We start from the raw sequence: 13181 nt of genomic DNA on the forward strand, positions 1-13181 counted from the left end.
TCTTTCTTTCTTTTCTGGTTGCTTATCTGAATATCTCCATATGTGGCTTCGTGTCAACATTTTGTTTGATAAAGCTCTTAAGTCATTCATATTTTGTTTAAAAAGAAATTTGAATGTCCAGTTAATAGCAGAACAGATGACACAACATGGTTTCACATTTTAAGATGTTTACTGTAACAAAAAAAACTGAAAGCACTAATTCCTAACACTATTTTTGCAGGCAACCTATACTTTAAGTTACAGAGCAGAACTTTTAACGCAACCAAAGAAAACATTATCTGGCATGTGTTACACTGTTCTTTAAGTAGACATTCATTTCTCCCAGAGTCAATCCCAATTAATTCTTAACTCCGAAGCATTACTTCCGATCCTTTCCTTTCCCAGCCTGGAAACTTTTAATTACGGAACTGTCTATTAAGGTGAGTTTTCATGGAGACTTCTCCCTCTAGTTGTAACTAGGCGAATCTTCCAGCCTCGTTTTGTCTTTCCAATCCGAGCATGAGCTTCCACCCATGCTCTGGAGCAGTGAACCATAGAGACTTCCAGCTTTTAGCTGCACACTCTCTTTCTCGCATTCTGGAAGACGATCTGTCTGTGACATACGGTAATATTTTAAGAAAGCTTGTTACCCAATATCACAATTGCTTACTTGTACCCTTCACATCTCAAAGCCCATCAACATGGAACTATGAATCATATGGGCCTTGTATCCAGGTAGAGAATATGGAACAGTTCAATTAATGTACATTTAAGGGCCTCATGCCACCACTGCTGGTATAAACCCAATGGTGTGTGGAGGAGGGCATGAGTTGACAGTAAGTTGGCATTAGGGCTGTAAGGGGCCATGGGGGTGGGGGTGGGGGGGGGTGGGGGGTGGGTCATGGGTTTGCATGTAAGGGCATGGAGAATTTGTGGGGAATGATGAGGGTGTGAACAGCGAGGCCTAGAGAGCCTAATATTTAACGGAACTACTGGGACAAAGTCCCAGAGAACTGTGGTGGGTCTCTTAACCAACCTGCCTCAACACTCAACAGCCACTGTGGCCACCTCTGATCTGTGTCTGCAGCCAGCGGTCCTGACTTCATCCCCCTCCCCTGCACGGCCCCCCCCCCCCCCAAGAACAAAAATCTCACCATTTCGAGGCACTTTTTCCCAAGGTAGGTGTGACAAGCTGGGAGATTTTCCAACTGTGTCCCCGCCTCAGAAGCGGGGCCATGATATCAGTTTAGAGAATAAATTTAGAAATCTACAATGATGCATTTAGAATATAACGAAACAAACTGTATCCTCTTATCTGTGAAATCAACAAAAAGCAATGTGATATTTTGGTGGATGCCAGGTAAATGAACGCATTTTACTCATCATAGTGTTCATAATGATTGGATTAATGCAATGTCAATTTTATACAGTTTTTTCTTTAACCCTGTGCTTTTATACTTCAGCAAACAGAGATCCAATTGCGAAGATTCTGGGCCCAAGCTTTGCTACTGTGGAAGGAGAAGACAAATCTATGTTGCGTTTACTGGAAAAAGTGAAGAAAAGTGATGAAGAGCCTGAGGCTGAAGTTCAAATGAAGTTGTTCCTGCTTCTCCAGCAGCTAGATATGCAGCTTCTAAATGCTTCTCTACAGAAAATTTCACAGTAATTATTGCAAATAAAATGTTCATTGTTATGAATGTGGTATTTTAGAGATCATATTTCTCACAACATTCAGCCGATGTCTTAAGATAAGAAGAAAAGTATAACCATCAGTATTTGAGTTATATACTCCATGCATCTCATCATATTATATTTACTTTTTTCCTCCTTTTAAATAAGAAAAAGCTTGGGCTGGGATTTTCTGTGCCTGCTGGCGTTTGGTGGCGTGAGCCAAAAATTGTTGTGAAACCAGTTCGTAATCGTCCGCTCAGCCTGTCGATGGTAGGCCGCGTTCCCTGGGAGCCTCATTGTAATACATCATATTATACGGTCAGCCTGCTGGACCCATCCTTCCCTCCCTCCCTCTCTCTCTCGCTCTCACTCTCGCTCTCGCTCTCTTGCTCTTGCTGTTGCTTCCCCTACCCCCAACTGGATCGTCTGCCCATGTCGGCAGGAAAACAAGCCAACGTGTTTTGCAACAGCATATATAAGGTGTGTACTTGGCGGGCTACACTTCACTCGGGACTTTGGGCAGCACTCAGTCATCAGTGCCAGGCTTCACAGCACCACATCAGTTTTAGAGGGGCTCAAGGGCAGGTCCCCACTTACCAAACCAGCCATATGTGGATGGATTTTCAATGGCTGCAGGGCTAAGGCTTGCTTGGGGAAGTGGGTGAAGTGGCCTTGGGCAAGAGAAGAGGCTGCAGGATAAGAGCTGTACTGGGGATGTAAAGTATCCCAGGGTGTGTGTGGGGGCACATGTTGATCTGTGCAAGTGGCCTTAAGATGATGAGGGCTGAGGAGGCAGTCTCCAGAGGAGATGAGGCCAGATAGACATGTGAGGGTATGTGTGTGAGAATGGGTAGTGTTGTCCCTTGGAGCTAGCAGTGAGTGATGCCAGTGAATGTGCGATGGGCTTGAGTGTGTGAGTTTAGAGTGATGAGATGGTTACCATACCCTGGTTGCACGGATGAGATCATTTATCCTCGATGTGCATTGAACGGCCAACCTCTTTTGTGCAGCATTGACATGGATCACCACTGCCAACGCCGTCCAAGCCGGAGTGGTAATATTGCTGCCCCTCCTGCAGCCAAATTGGGGACATCACAGCAGGCCTCCACGGTGTCCAAAAAGCGCTCAAAGTCTGTAGTCATCTTACCTTTCGGGGCCATGCCTTCTTTGCTGCAGACCTAGGCTGTAAACATTGAACGTGGCTGTACTTTAAATGTGGTGCCTGGCATGATGAAGCGGCGAGGTGATGGCGTGGCAGGCAAATTGGAGCCTGCCTGCCATCGAAACAGTGGGAATGCAGAATTAATGCGGCGGGTTTGGGACGATACATCGTGAAAAACCTCCTTTGCTGCCAGCGGGAAAAACTACTCACTACCGCACTTAGTGCAAATCTGGGACGATTCTGCCCTAAGTCTCCATGTGAAGATTTGTTTTCCAGCTGAATAGCAGGAATTAGTACTTGAGACCCAATCAATGCTGTTCTTGGATTGTCTACTGGGAAATTTTAGGGTGATTCACCTTTTTGATTTTTTTTCCTCCTGTCCTTTCTGTATGGAAGCATTTGGTCTCTGCTTTGTGCTTTCTCTTGATACAGAAGCTAAGGATAAGGCTAATTTTGAATCATGCGTCCGATCCCTTCCTTCTATTCTGGAGCACCACTTTTGTGTTTGTTTTATTATATGATCTGATTTGCATATGCAAACCAGAAGGAACAGAGTTTGTAGCCCATGGATTCTATATGGATTGTGGCTAAGATACCCGGTGTAAACTAAAGATAGCTAAAGCTTGGTTGTAGTTTTTTGAAGTTTTTCAAATTCTTTTTTCTACAATTCTACACCCATTATGTTTGAAAATTTGTTTTAACAATTTATTTGTATGCATTTTTTTCTTTAAATAATTTGCTTTCATACTTTAGCTATTTATGCTTTTATTTTGTTTATGATGCTAATTTGGCTGCCTTCCTTCAATTAACTCTACTCTGTCTATGGTTGTTGTGTTCTGTAGCCCATTGCTCACTGTCCATACCTTAGCTTGCAAACCAGCTTGCCCAGATTTGCCTTGGCAATCTATCCACTGCATTTCCCATATGACCATTTTTTCCTTACTGACGCCACTGCTTTTCCACCTTCTTGCCCACTATTGATTTAACTGGCAATCTGTACACAGTATTTCTTCCATGCTCACTTATGTTGGTGTTTACCCAGGGGGCAGAATTTAACCCTTGGTGTGCAGGATCGGTGGGGGGGTCAGGAAGCCAACTGCCGCCCGCGATCAGCAGCACTCTGCGATTTTATGCAGGCAGGCCAATTAAGACCTGCCCAGCATGATACGCGGCCTGGGAATGAGCACGAAGGGGTGGGCGGGGACAGGGGCATGATGTCCGCCAGGTCCAATGGTAACCTGGTGGCCGATTCAAATATAGCCTCGGCAGCCCCTGAAAGGCTGCCACCGAAGGACGTGGACATGTTGAGAATGGAAACTGTAGCAGGTGGACATGGCAGGCAGGAGGGCAGGACGGCGGGGCAGTCTGCTGCACATTTTTTGGACAAGTTCCTTGCAGCTTTCCTGGAGGAGGTGGCAGCAAGGAGAGAAACCCTTGTCTCCAGGTACAGGAGGAGGAGGCCACCCCCACCTCACCAAAAAGGCCTGGGAGGAGGTGGCATCCAGGGTCATCAGCTGTGACCTGGTGATGCGCACGTGGGTCCAGTACCAGAAGCGCTTCAATGATCTCCTGCGACCGGGAAGGGTGAGTACTGTGTTGGCATAAGTCACTTTGCAGAGCAGTTTAGAGCTGTCCACCCCCCTGTGGACCTGAGAGGTGTTAGACTGTGAGTGCCAAATGTCAATGAGGCAGGGGCTGGCCAAGTAGGTGAGTCTGGCTGCTTGGACTGAGTGCCTTGCGGCTCCAGGGTCACAAATTGGCTGAGCCCTGTGAGGTGTTCCTCAGGTGGGATTGGCCATGCTGCAATGGCGCTGCAGGTAGAGAGTGGACTAATCACTGCTTCTCTGTCCTTTCAGGAGTAAACATCCCATAACAATGCTGAGAGGTAGCAGGCTGTAGGCTGACCCCCACACCTCCTCATCCTCTCGTGATACGAGCAGGAGGCCCTGGAGCTGGAGAGGCACCATATATCTCGGTCAAGCGGCCACGGTGAAGTTGGTGTGCCAGAGGAAGGTAAGAGTGCAGTGCACTGAGGTGAGAATGTCAGTCATTGCTACCATTCCAGTGTTGTCTCTATATTGATGTGAGCCTGGAACTTGGAATCCCCATTGACAATCAAAAGACGAGGGCATCATGATGCATATCTCTGTCTCATCAGGGTGCCAGGCATGTATAGTGACAGTTTCATGACTTAAACTAATAACATGTCCTTCTTCTGACTTTTAGGCTCACCAGTAGGTGGTCGCAATAAGGAGCCTGAAGGCCCACCCCTGACCCCTGAGGACCTTCATGCTTACCACGCACCTGTGTCAAGCAGGCACCAGCGCAGATACCAGCACCTTGGTAGGCATAACATCGCCGTGTAGTCTATCGGTGCACATTGGTGAGGGCACTTCTCATTTGCTTGAGGTGCAGGCGGAGGCAGAGCGTGCCCAGGACATTGGCAGTCGGAGCACTGCTGGGGACCAGGACAATGCCCAGTCGATGGCTGGTGATGGGCCTCTGGAATCATCCTTGAGGTAGCGGATGCTGGATGTCCAGCAGGGTGTGTGGGAGGATCTGGCAGTGATACATGAGGGAATGCATGCCATGGTGTCCATTGTGGAGGAGTCCCTGCGGAGCATAAGCACTGAATTGACCCTCATGGCCAAGTGCAATGTCTCCTCCTTGGAGAGAGTAGTGATTCTCATGGAGAGGCTCCTCCATGGACTCAATCAGGGGTTCCTGGGGATACGCTTGGACCTGCAAGCCTTCACACTGGTAATGACCTGAGCTGGTCAATGTCAGTGTGGGAGATGGATTGGGCACCCAGGATCCCAGCTAGGTGCCTGTCCATCAGTGGTGAGCAGGGAGGTCGAAAGTGACCTGACGTTGGCGCATGAGCTGCCTGTTGTCTGTGGGCTCTTCTCAGGGCACTCTGGATGATGGCAGTAGCTCCTCCGCCCCTCTACCAGTGACCCTGGCATCTGATGAGGCTGCGGTGACTGGGGAGTTGCCAACCATGCCACAGGCCACTCCCCCCAGGTGGGGCCTACACAGGCTCCACTGGCCAGAGGATGCCCGCCAAGGTCATCAAGGCCAACAAGACAGCAGAGTGAGCAGGCTGTCTCCAATGCTGGTGCCAGCAAGGGAGGAGCACCTAGATGTAGCACCTTCAAGCGAAAACTTAAAGCACCTTAGCACAGCACGGCCTTATTGTGGGAGAAATTTGGTTCCCCCATTTTTCTTTTTTTTTAAAGGTGTGATGGAAACCACCGATTCATATGAATTTCTGCAATGTTTCACATTCACAAGTAAATGATATGTTATTTTGTGCAGCTGGCCTCTGTATGCTTCATTTGTTCTGTAGGTGCAGGGCAGGCCGTGATGTTATGATGGATGTGTGTCTCCTGAAACATTATTGCAAAGGCACATAGTTTATGTTGTTGACCAAGGAACTGGTCATGTCAGGGATCGAGTATGGAGCCTGCAGCCCTGGCATGTGGTGTTCCTATTTGGTACTCTAGCTGAGGGAGCGTTAGAGCAAAGCATCCCAGGTGTCCCTGCCTCCCTGTAGGTTTCCCAGGTCTGCGTCTATGCCCTCAGCATTCTCCTCACCGTGCTTGTCCTTGTACTCACTACTGGACTCATCATCTGTTGCCTGTGGAGCAGCGTCAAGATCTTCTTCCTCCACTGCGTCCCCCCTTGCCAGTGCCAGATTGTGGAGAGCGCTGCATATAACCACTATCAGTGACACACGGTCTGGGGGGTATTGGAGTGCACCCCCTGAACGGTCCAGGCATCGTAAGCGCATCTTGAGAAGACCAATGATTCTCTCTACCACAGCCCTTGTGGAGATATGGCTCCTGTTGTACTGATGCTCGGCCTCTGTTCTTGGGAGATGGAGAGGTGTATTGAGCCACTTGAGGGGATAGCCCTTGTCACCCAGCAGCCACCCATCCAGTCAGGCTGGAGCTCTGAAGAACCTCGGCACCTGAGAATGCCTCAGGATGTAAGGGTCATGGGAGCTGCCAGGGTACCTTGCACACACTTGCAGAATCTGCATCTTGTGATCACACACTATCTGCACGTTCACGGAGTAGAATTCCTTCCTGTTGACGAAGGCTCCTGGCTCACTGCTGGTGCCTTGATGGCCACAGGTGCGCTGTCAATTGCACCCTGGACGCGGGGGAACTCAGCAATCCCTGCGACGCCTCTGGCTCGCTCTGCCTGGCTGGCCTCATCTGCATGGTAATGAATGAAAGTCATTGCACGCCTGAACAGAGCTTCTGTCGCCATTTTGGCGCAGCTATGGGCAACTGATTGGGACACTCCACTAAGATCTCCCACTGACCCCTGGAAAGAGCCGGAGGCATAGAAGTTGAGGGCCACTGTGACCTTCAGCGCTACTGGCAAGGGGTGTCCACCAACACAGTCAGAGCTGACCTCAGGGCTGATCCTCTGACAAATCACTGTCTCCCTTGAGACACAAAGTCTCCGTCGGCATTGCACCTCGAACATATTGAGGTAGCTGCATCACCACCTGTAAACCTTGGCAGCAGGATATTGGCGTCTTCTGCGGCCCCTTCTGAGCCTTGTGTCTGCACCTCTCCTCCCACAGCTTGCTCCCCTGGAACCTGAATAGAGACACCTGGCCTCTTCCCCCTTCTGGCCCTCTCTTCCTCCTCAGAGAAGGTGCCTCCAACGGAGGCCACAATTCCCATTACTAGGTTAAGGGAAGGCTGTCTGATACCTGCAAGGCCCCATGCATTGTGAATCCTCCTGAAGCCTGGAAAACAACAGTTGAATCTTGAACTGCAACCACTAAAATATCTGAATGCAGCTCTGAAGCAAAATGAAGCTGTCTGTTCACAGAAGCAACCAGCAGCAAGTGATATCCTAAACTCCTCACTAATCACTTTGACAAGGCCATTGACCCCTCTTATCCAGCCCGTGGATGAAGTTTTGCAAATTGTGGCCTGCCCGTTTTGTCCGTGCGACTGCCTAAAAATCGCACCGGCTACGTAAAGTCGGAGACAATTGGTGTCTCAAGTACCTTAACTGGCCACTTAATTAATGGCGAGTGCGCCTCTCCATTTCCAACGCTCATCCGCCTAGCGAAATATCGCAAGAGTGCGCGTTGACGTCGGCACACTTGGCCAACATCAATGCGCTTTATTTAATACTTGAGCGGGTCAGCACCCGCTCACCAAGCTAAAGATTCTGCCCAAGGTTTTTGATCAATATCTCTAGGGTGTCCATCTCTGTAGTCAATATCCTCTGTCCATAGTTCGTTCACTTTGTTGCTGCTACAGGCTGTGAATCTCACTGTGTCTGTTAACCCTGAGCACCAGCTGGGATGCTTTATTTTCAAGACAGAGAAAGGCTGGGCTTAATGCAGTCCATCATGGTGGGAACCATAGTGGCCAGGCCCACTTAATCATGGGAGATGCCTGCGCCAGCCTCCTGGCAGAGGCAAAATCTCCCCCAGTTAAGCCAGAGGCCAGAAGGGGCTGACAGCGGCAGGATGTCAATTAGGCTTATTAATGAGCCAAACAACACCCAATATCCCTGAGCCCACTGCAAATTTAGTTGGGGCTCAGGGTTTAAATGGAAATCACACAGTTCACCCTTGCTTCCTAAAGACTGCCTAGCAAACCCAACCCTGACTGGTTGCCTTAGTCTCGTGGGGGGTGGGTTCCTTATTATCAGGCACTCTATTCACACTCTACGCCTGATTGATAGACCCGGCATCAAGAAGAGGGGAGGCCATCGAAAGCCACCTCCGTGTCCCTGCCTCCAATCCTCCACACCATTCAGCGTACGCCCCCTCCACTCCCAGCAACCCCAATGCTGCAATCCCCATCCCAACCTCACTCATCATGCCTTCAGCTGCCTTGTCCCTAAGCTCTGGAATTTCCTTCTCCTATCTCTTAACCTCACCATAATTGCCCTCCTCTAAGACACTCTTTAAAACAGTCTTCTTTGACAAAGCATTTGGTCATCTAGCCTAATATCTCCTTACATGGCTCAACGTCAAATTTTGTTTAATAATTCTCCTGGGAAGAGCCTTAGGATCTTTTGTTACGTCAATGATGTTGTATAAATGCAACTTGTTGTTTTTGTTGTTATTATGTAAGTAAGAAAGCCAATTAGTTTGCTAGCCGGAAATGAAACTGACAAGCCATGTCTACCTAATTTCCCAAGTAGTTCCTCTGCTAGGATAGGAGGCTAGCGCACTATTTCACTTAGTATCAGTATTATTATAGGCACACATTCAGACACTGTAGTAATGAGATATTTAAGATCATACTAAAGAAATATCAGTCCCTTAGTTGAGGATAGCTTGATGATTCAGATTGCAGAGTTTGCTTGCACATTTTCATGAGGTAATGAGTTTCATTTCTCACTATTCACACTCTTTCTGCTTCCACACACATACTTTGGGCTGGATTTAATTAGCCCAAAAAGGGTCCCATCCGGCGTGCTCCATGAGGGAAGCCTGATGGTATTGTAAGGAAATAGAGATAGCAAGTAAGTTATGTTAGTATTTGTGGTGTTTGGAATGAGTTTTAGCTTTAAAGTTTAAATTTGATTTGTATTTCTGTATCTGTATGTTAAGAAAAGGTCAAATTGAGTCTTAGTTTCCCTTTAAAAGGCACTTGCATTTCTAATGAGAGTTTTACGACTGTTGCAGCTAAGGTAAACAAACAAGAGTAGAAGAATTGGGATATTGCCGAGCAACAGGGATGTAGAGAGACTGATCTTTCCCACAGACACACAACACAGAAAAGCTAGAAACAGCAGTTTATTTTTGGAAGCTGTTGGAGTTCTGTTGGTTTTGAAAACAGCTGTCAAGCAGAAGCAACCTAGAAGGAACAGATAGCCAGTACCAAGCTAAAATTGGCTGAAAGTAGCAGCCAGAGAGAGACTGAAGCAAAAGGGACTGATAAAGAAAGCTAAAGAAAGGACCCCAAAATCCAGGGGAGTGGAACAGGAGAAATTCCCAAGCAGACCTTCTAGTCAAAGGATGGACAGAAACCTGGAAAAGGTCCTGTTCCGTGGAAGTGAAAATAAGGCGCAGAGAGAAAGGCTCCAAGCTTCAAGCTTAAAATGAGATAAACGCATGTAAGAAGCCAGAAGGTCCAAAGAGACAACAAAAGGCCTGCAAATCTTTGCTATGAGCATATGAAGCAGTGGTACTGTTGACAGCTGAGTCAGTGCGAAAGAGTGCGTGGAGGAAAGCTTGAATGCATGTGATGACCCAGGGAAGAGGAACATCAGAAGGAGAGTTCGAAACCCTGGGGGTGAACCCTCGTGGAAGGCATCTGAGAGAAAGCATCGATTTGGGAGAAGGTTCCAAAGCGGGTTCTTGGAGAGTGGAGATTGGAAACCCTCATGAAAGATGGAGTTCGGTGAGACTGGTTGGCTCATGGTGTGACAAGCGGGGGCGGGGGGGAGTTGATGAGAGATCCAAAGCATCTGGTTGAGATGGCACTGTCACTTGGTTTCAGAGTGTGGTGTGTCTGACCACTGGTCACCTTACGTACAGTGCATTCACTGAACATTAAAATATAAGATAGCATTTGTAACTTGTGTTACCCTTACAGAGTTGTATATGTCTGTAAAGGTATACTTGTGGGTGAAGGAGTGTTGTAATTTAGTTAATCTTTTCTTGTTAAATGAATGTTTTATTCTTTTGTTAAAAGTTCATCAGCTGACTTCTGTGACACTGTTCAGTAGCTACTCACCACATATCTGAACAAACAAATTATAAGTTAGGATCTATCAAGTTGGGCTCCACTCTGGGATCAGGCTTGTCCAGGGATAACCTCAGGTTATTATGGGATAATAATAGTATTAAATGCTTTTCAGGCATTTAAGTGGCCGTCGTCGGATCTTCCACAGGGTTCAGAATCCCAGCGGAGGAAGTTCTGTCCACCAAGAGCTGTCAGACAATCAGAGGCTGGTAGCTCCTCATTACCATCAGCACTAGTGGGAGTGGTGGCCTCTGCCAGCAATGCACCCAGGATCTTGAGGAACTCCAGAGGTTGCATAATTAAAACTAAAACACAATCAAGAGGAAGATGAAACATTAATTTTAAGGAATGACTTTTTCATATGTAGCCTTATTTTTAGTATTGCCTATTTAATATGAAACAAGAAATCTGTCTGCTGTGATACCTTTGTTTGAGGAATACAATCTACCAAAGTTTTAAACTTCTGTAAGAGATTACTTCAAATTAATTGGAAGCCTGTTACAATATTAGAAATTAAGATAAATGTCTGCCTTTTTAAATGTCGAACTTTCTACTCACTATATTGTCTGCAGAATCAAAGTTTATGATCACTTGGTATGGACAATCTGCATATTCAAGTTTTGGCACAGTTTGTGAGGTCCTGGCGCCATTTTACTTTACAGACCTTGCAAATATCTGGCTTGCCCGATATATTTATGTGGGTATTTTTTCCAGATGTTGTAGTAATACATTTTTTCAAGTAAAATGTTTGGTGCTGATTTAATAAACGTAAAATAAAAGCTGGAACTAACTGAATAAAGGGAAAAGTTGAATTGAACAGAAGGTTATTTAATTATACTTTCATGCTTTGCTTTCTCTTTCCCCTTTTTTAAGAGAAGTGCGTCTGAACCCTCAGGCTATAAAGAATGATGTGCAATTGCTCCAGTCCTTCTCTGGAGAAGGAGACATGACCGTTTTAAAATCTATCAACTATACATCAGGTATTTAAATGGAGTGTTAAATCAATTAAGAATTGCCACATAAAGGGTTGTGTATTGAACTGTGAAAATTGGGCATTGTGCTTAATATGTTTTTAACATGAACTATCTCTGTTTGATTTTATTTTCTTACAGAATATGAATTTTCTAATGGATGCAGAGCCCCGCCATGGAGACAAGTATATGGAGATATTTGCTACCTGATTATTAATACTCATGACACTGATACATTGTATGTCACATGTAACACAGCTGGGGTTTACTTAAATGGGGTAAGTAATTAAATTGAAATGAAAAAATACTTTTGCGACTTCATTTTATTTCCACATGCTATTTAATGTATAGTAATAGTATGTTATTCATATTTTTGTATTGCCAAGCCACTTTTGCATTGTAACATTAAATTTTATTCTTTAGGGTCCTATAAAGGACAATGAAGATATTATCTATGACAGAAATGGTGATATCTACAAGGATCTTATTACATTTCTCAAGGCAAAATCTCCCACATTTGCAGAAAATCTTTCTCAAGTTCAACAGGTATAATTGGTAGAGCATTTTAAATAAAAACACCTGTTAACCAGGACAACCATAATCGTATCATAAAACAGTCTGAATTTTGCATTGATATTGCAGTCTACATAACATGAAATCCTCAGTCTGTAATTGATTATTGACTCAGAAGCATATTTAATAAAAGCTTTGAAATTGCATACTTATTTTATAAAAATATTAAAACGTAGCAAAATAGATATATTTATTCATATTTTTCACGTGCAAGTGATCATCTTTTTATTCCTTCATTTAGTGGTCAGTAGAAATCAAAATTATTTTAAAAGAAACCACCTGGAATCAAATCTGGCTGTGCATACCGATTTGAAATCTAAGTACAGCAATAAAATCACAATATTCACTTATCACTTATTGGTCAGATTTCAAATACATAAATTCACAAAAATTTGAACTAAATTCCATGCTAATCACTAGATGATCATGTCACCAATGGCTTTCTTTCACACAGGTAATAGTATCTGCTGTGATCTACATTGTTCTGCGAATTGGGTTATGATGCTTGCAGCATCATTATTTTAAGAGAGTGATTTCAGAAGAATAAACTGTCTCCCCAGTTGTAGCAAGCAGATAAAATTTTAAAATGAATTTGTTTTTCTCCTGATGAAACAACCAGTGCATTTTGAAATCTAAAAATAGTAGCTAAATGGAAGGAATCTCAATTGAAAAACCGAGTTGCATTGCAATGCACAATAACACTATATATTTTCAACTGTTTAACAAAGTTACTATCTTTTAATAAAATACTCTCAGATGTTCATGTGAAAACTTGATAAGTTGTTGAGGCAGGATGAAATTTTAATTGGAGAAATGTATGGCTTTATGAGTTTTATCTCCTTGTTGCTTCAAATGTGTCTGGATAAAATAGGATTTTTAAATTTTGAGCTGTAAATTGATAACTTTAACTTTCTACCTTCTCCAGAATATCGATTTACCATAGTAAAATAATACTAGAATGTGATTACTTGTTCATTTTTGAAGGCATATATAAGAATCATTATGGTAAAATTCCTTTGCTTTCTCTATGGGGAAAATTTTCTCCCTGTCGGGGGGGTTGTGTGGGGGCGGGCACGCAGCTGATTG

The 13181-nt window shown here is 45.0% G+C and overlaps 1 protein-coding gene across 1 annotated transcript in view; it reads left to right on the forward strand.

Moving 5' to 3' along the window:
• odad2 (outer dynein arm docking complex subunit 2) overlaps positions 1 to 13181 on the forward strand; it is a 469867-nt gene that overhangs the window by 48148 nt on the left and 408538 nt on the right. The window contains exons 4-7 of the mRNA XM_041183936.1: positions 1443 to 1641; positions 11425 to 11531; positions 11664 to 11800; positions 11946 to 12068. Of these exons, the coding sequence (XP_041039870.1) occupies positions 1443 to 1641; positions 11425 to 11531; positions 11664 to 11800; positions 11946 to 12068 (566 nt within the window). The remainder of the gene's footprint in view (positions 1 to 1442; positions 1642 to 11424; positions 11532 to 11663; positions 11801 to 11945; positions 12069 to 13181) is intronic.

The sequence above is a fragment of the Carcharodon carcharias genome, chromosome 3 (assembly GCF_017639515.1).
Source record: "Carcharodon carcharias isolate sCarCar2 chromosome 3, sCarCar2.pri, whole genome shotgun sequence".
Lineage (NCBI taxonomy): Eukaryota > Metazoa > Chordata > Chondrichthyes > Lamniformes > Lamnidae > Carcharodon > Carcharodon carcharias.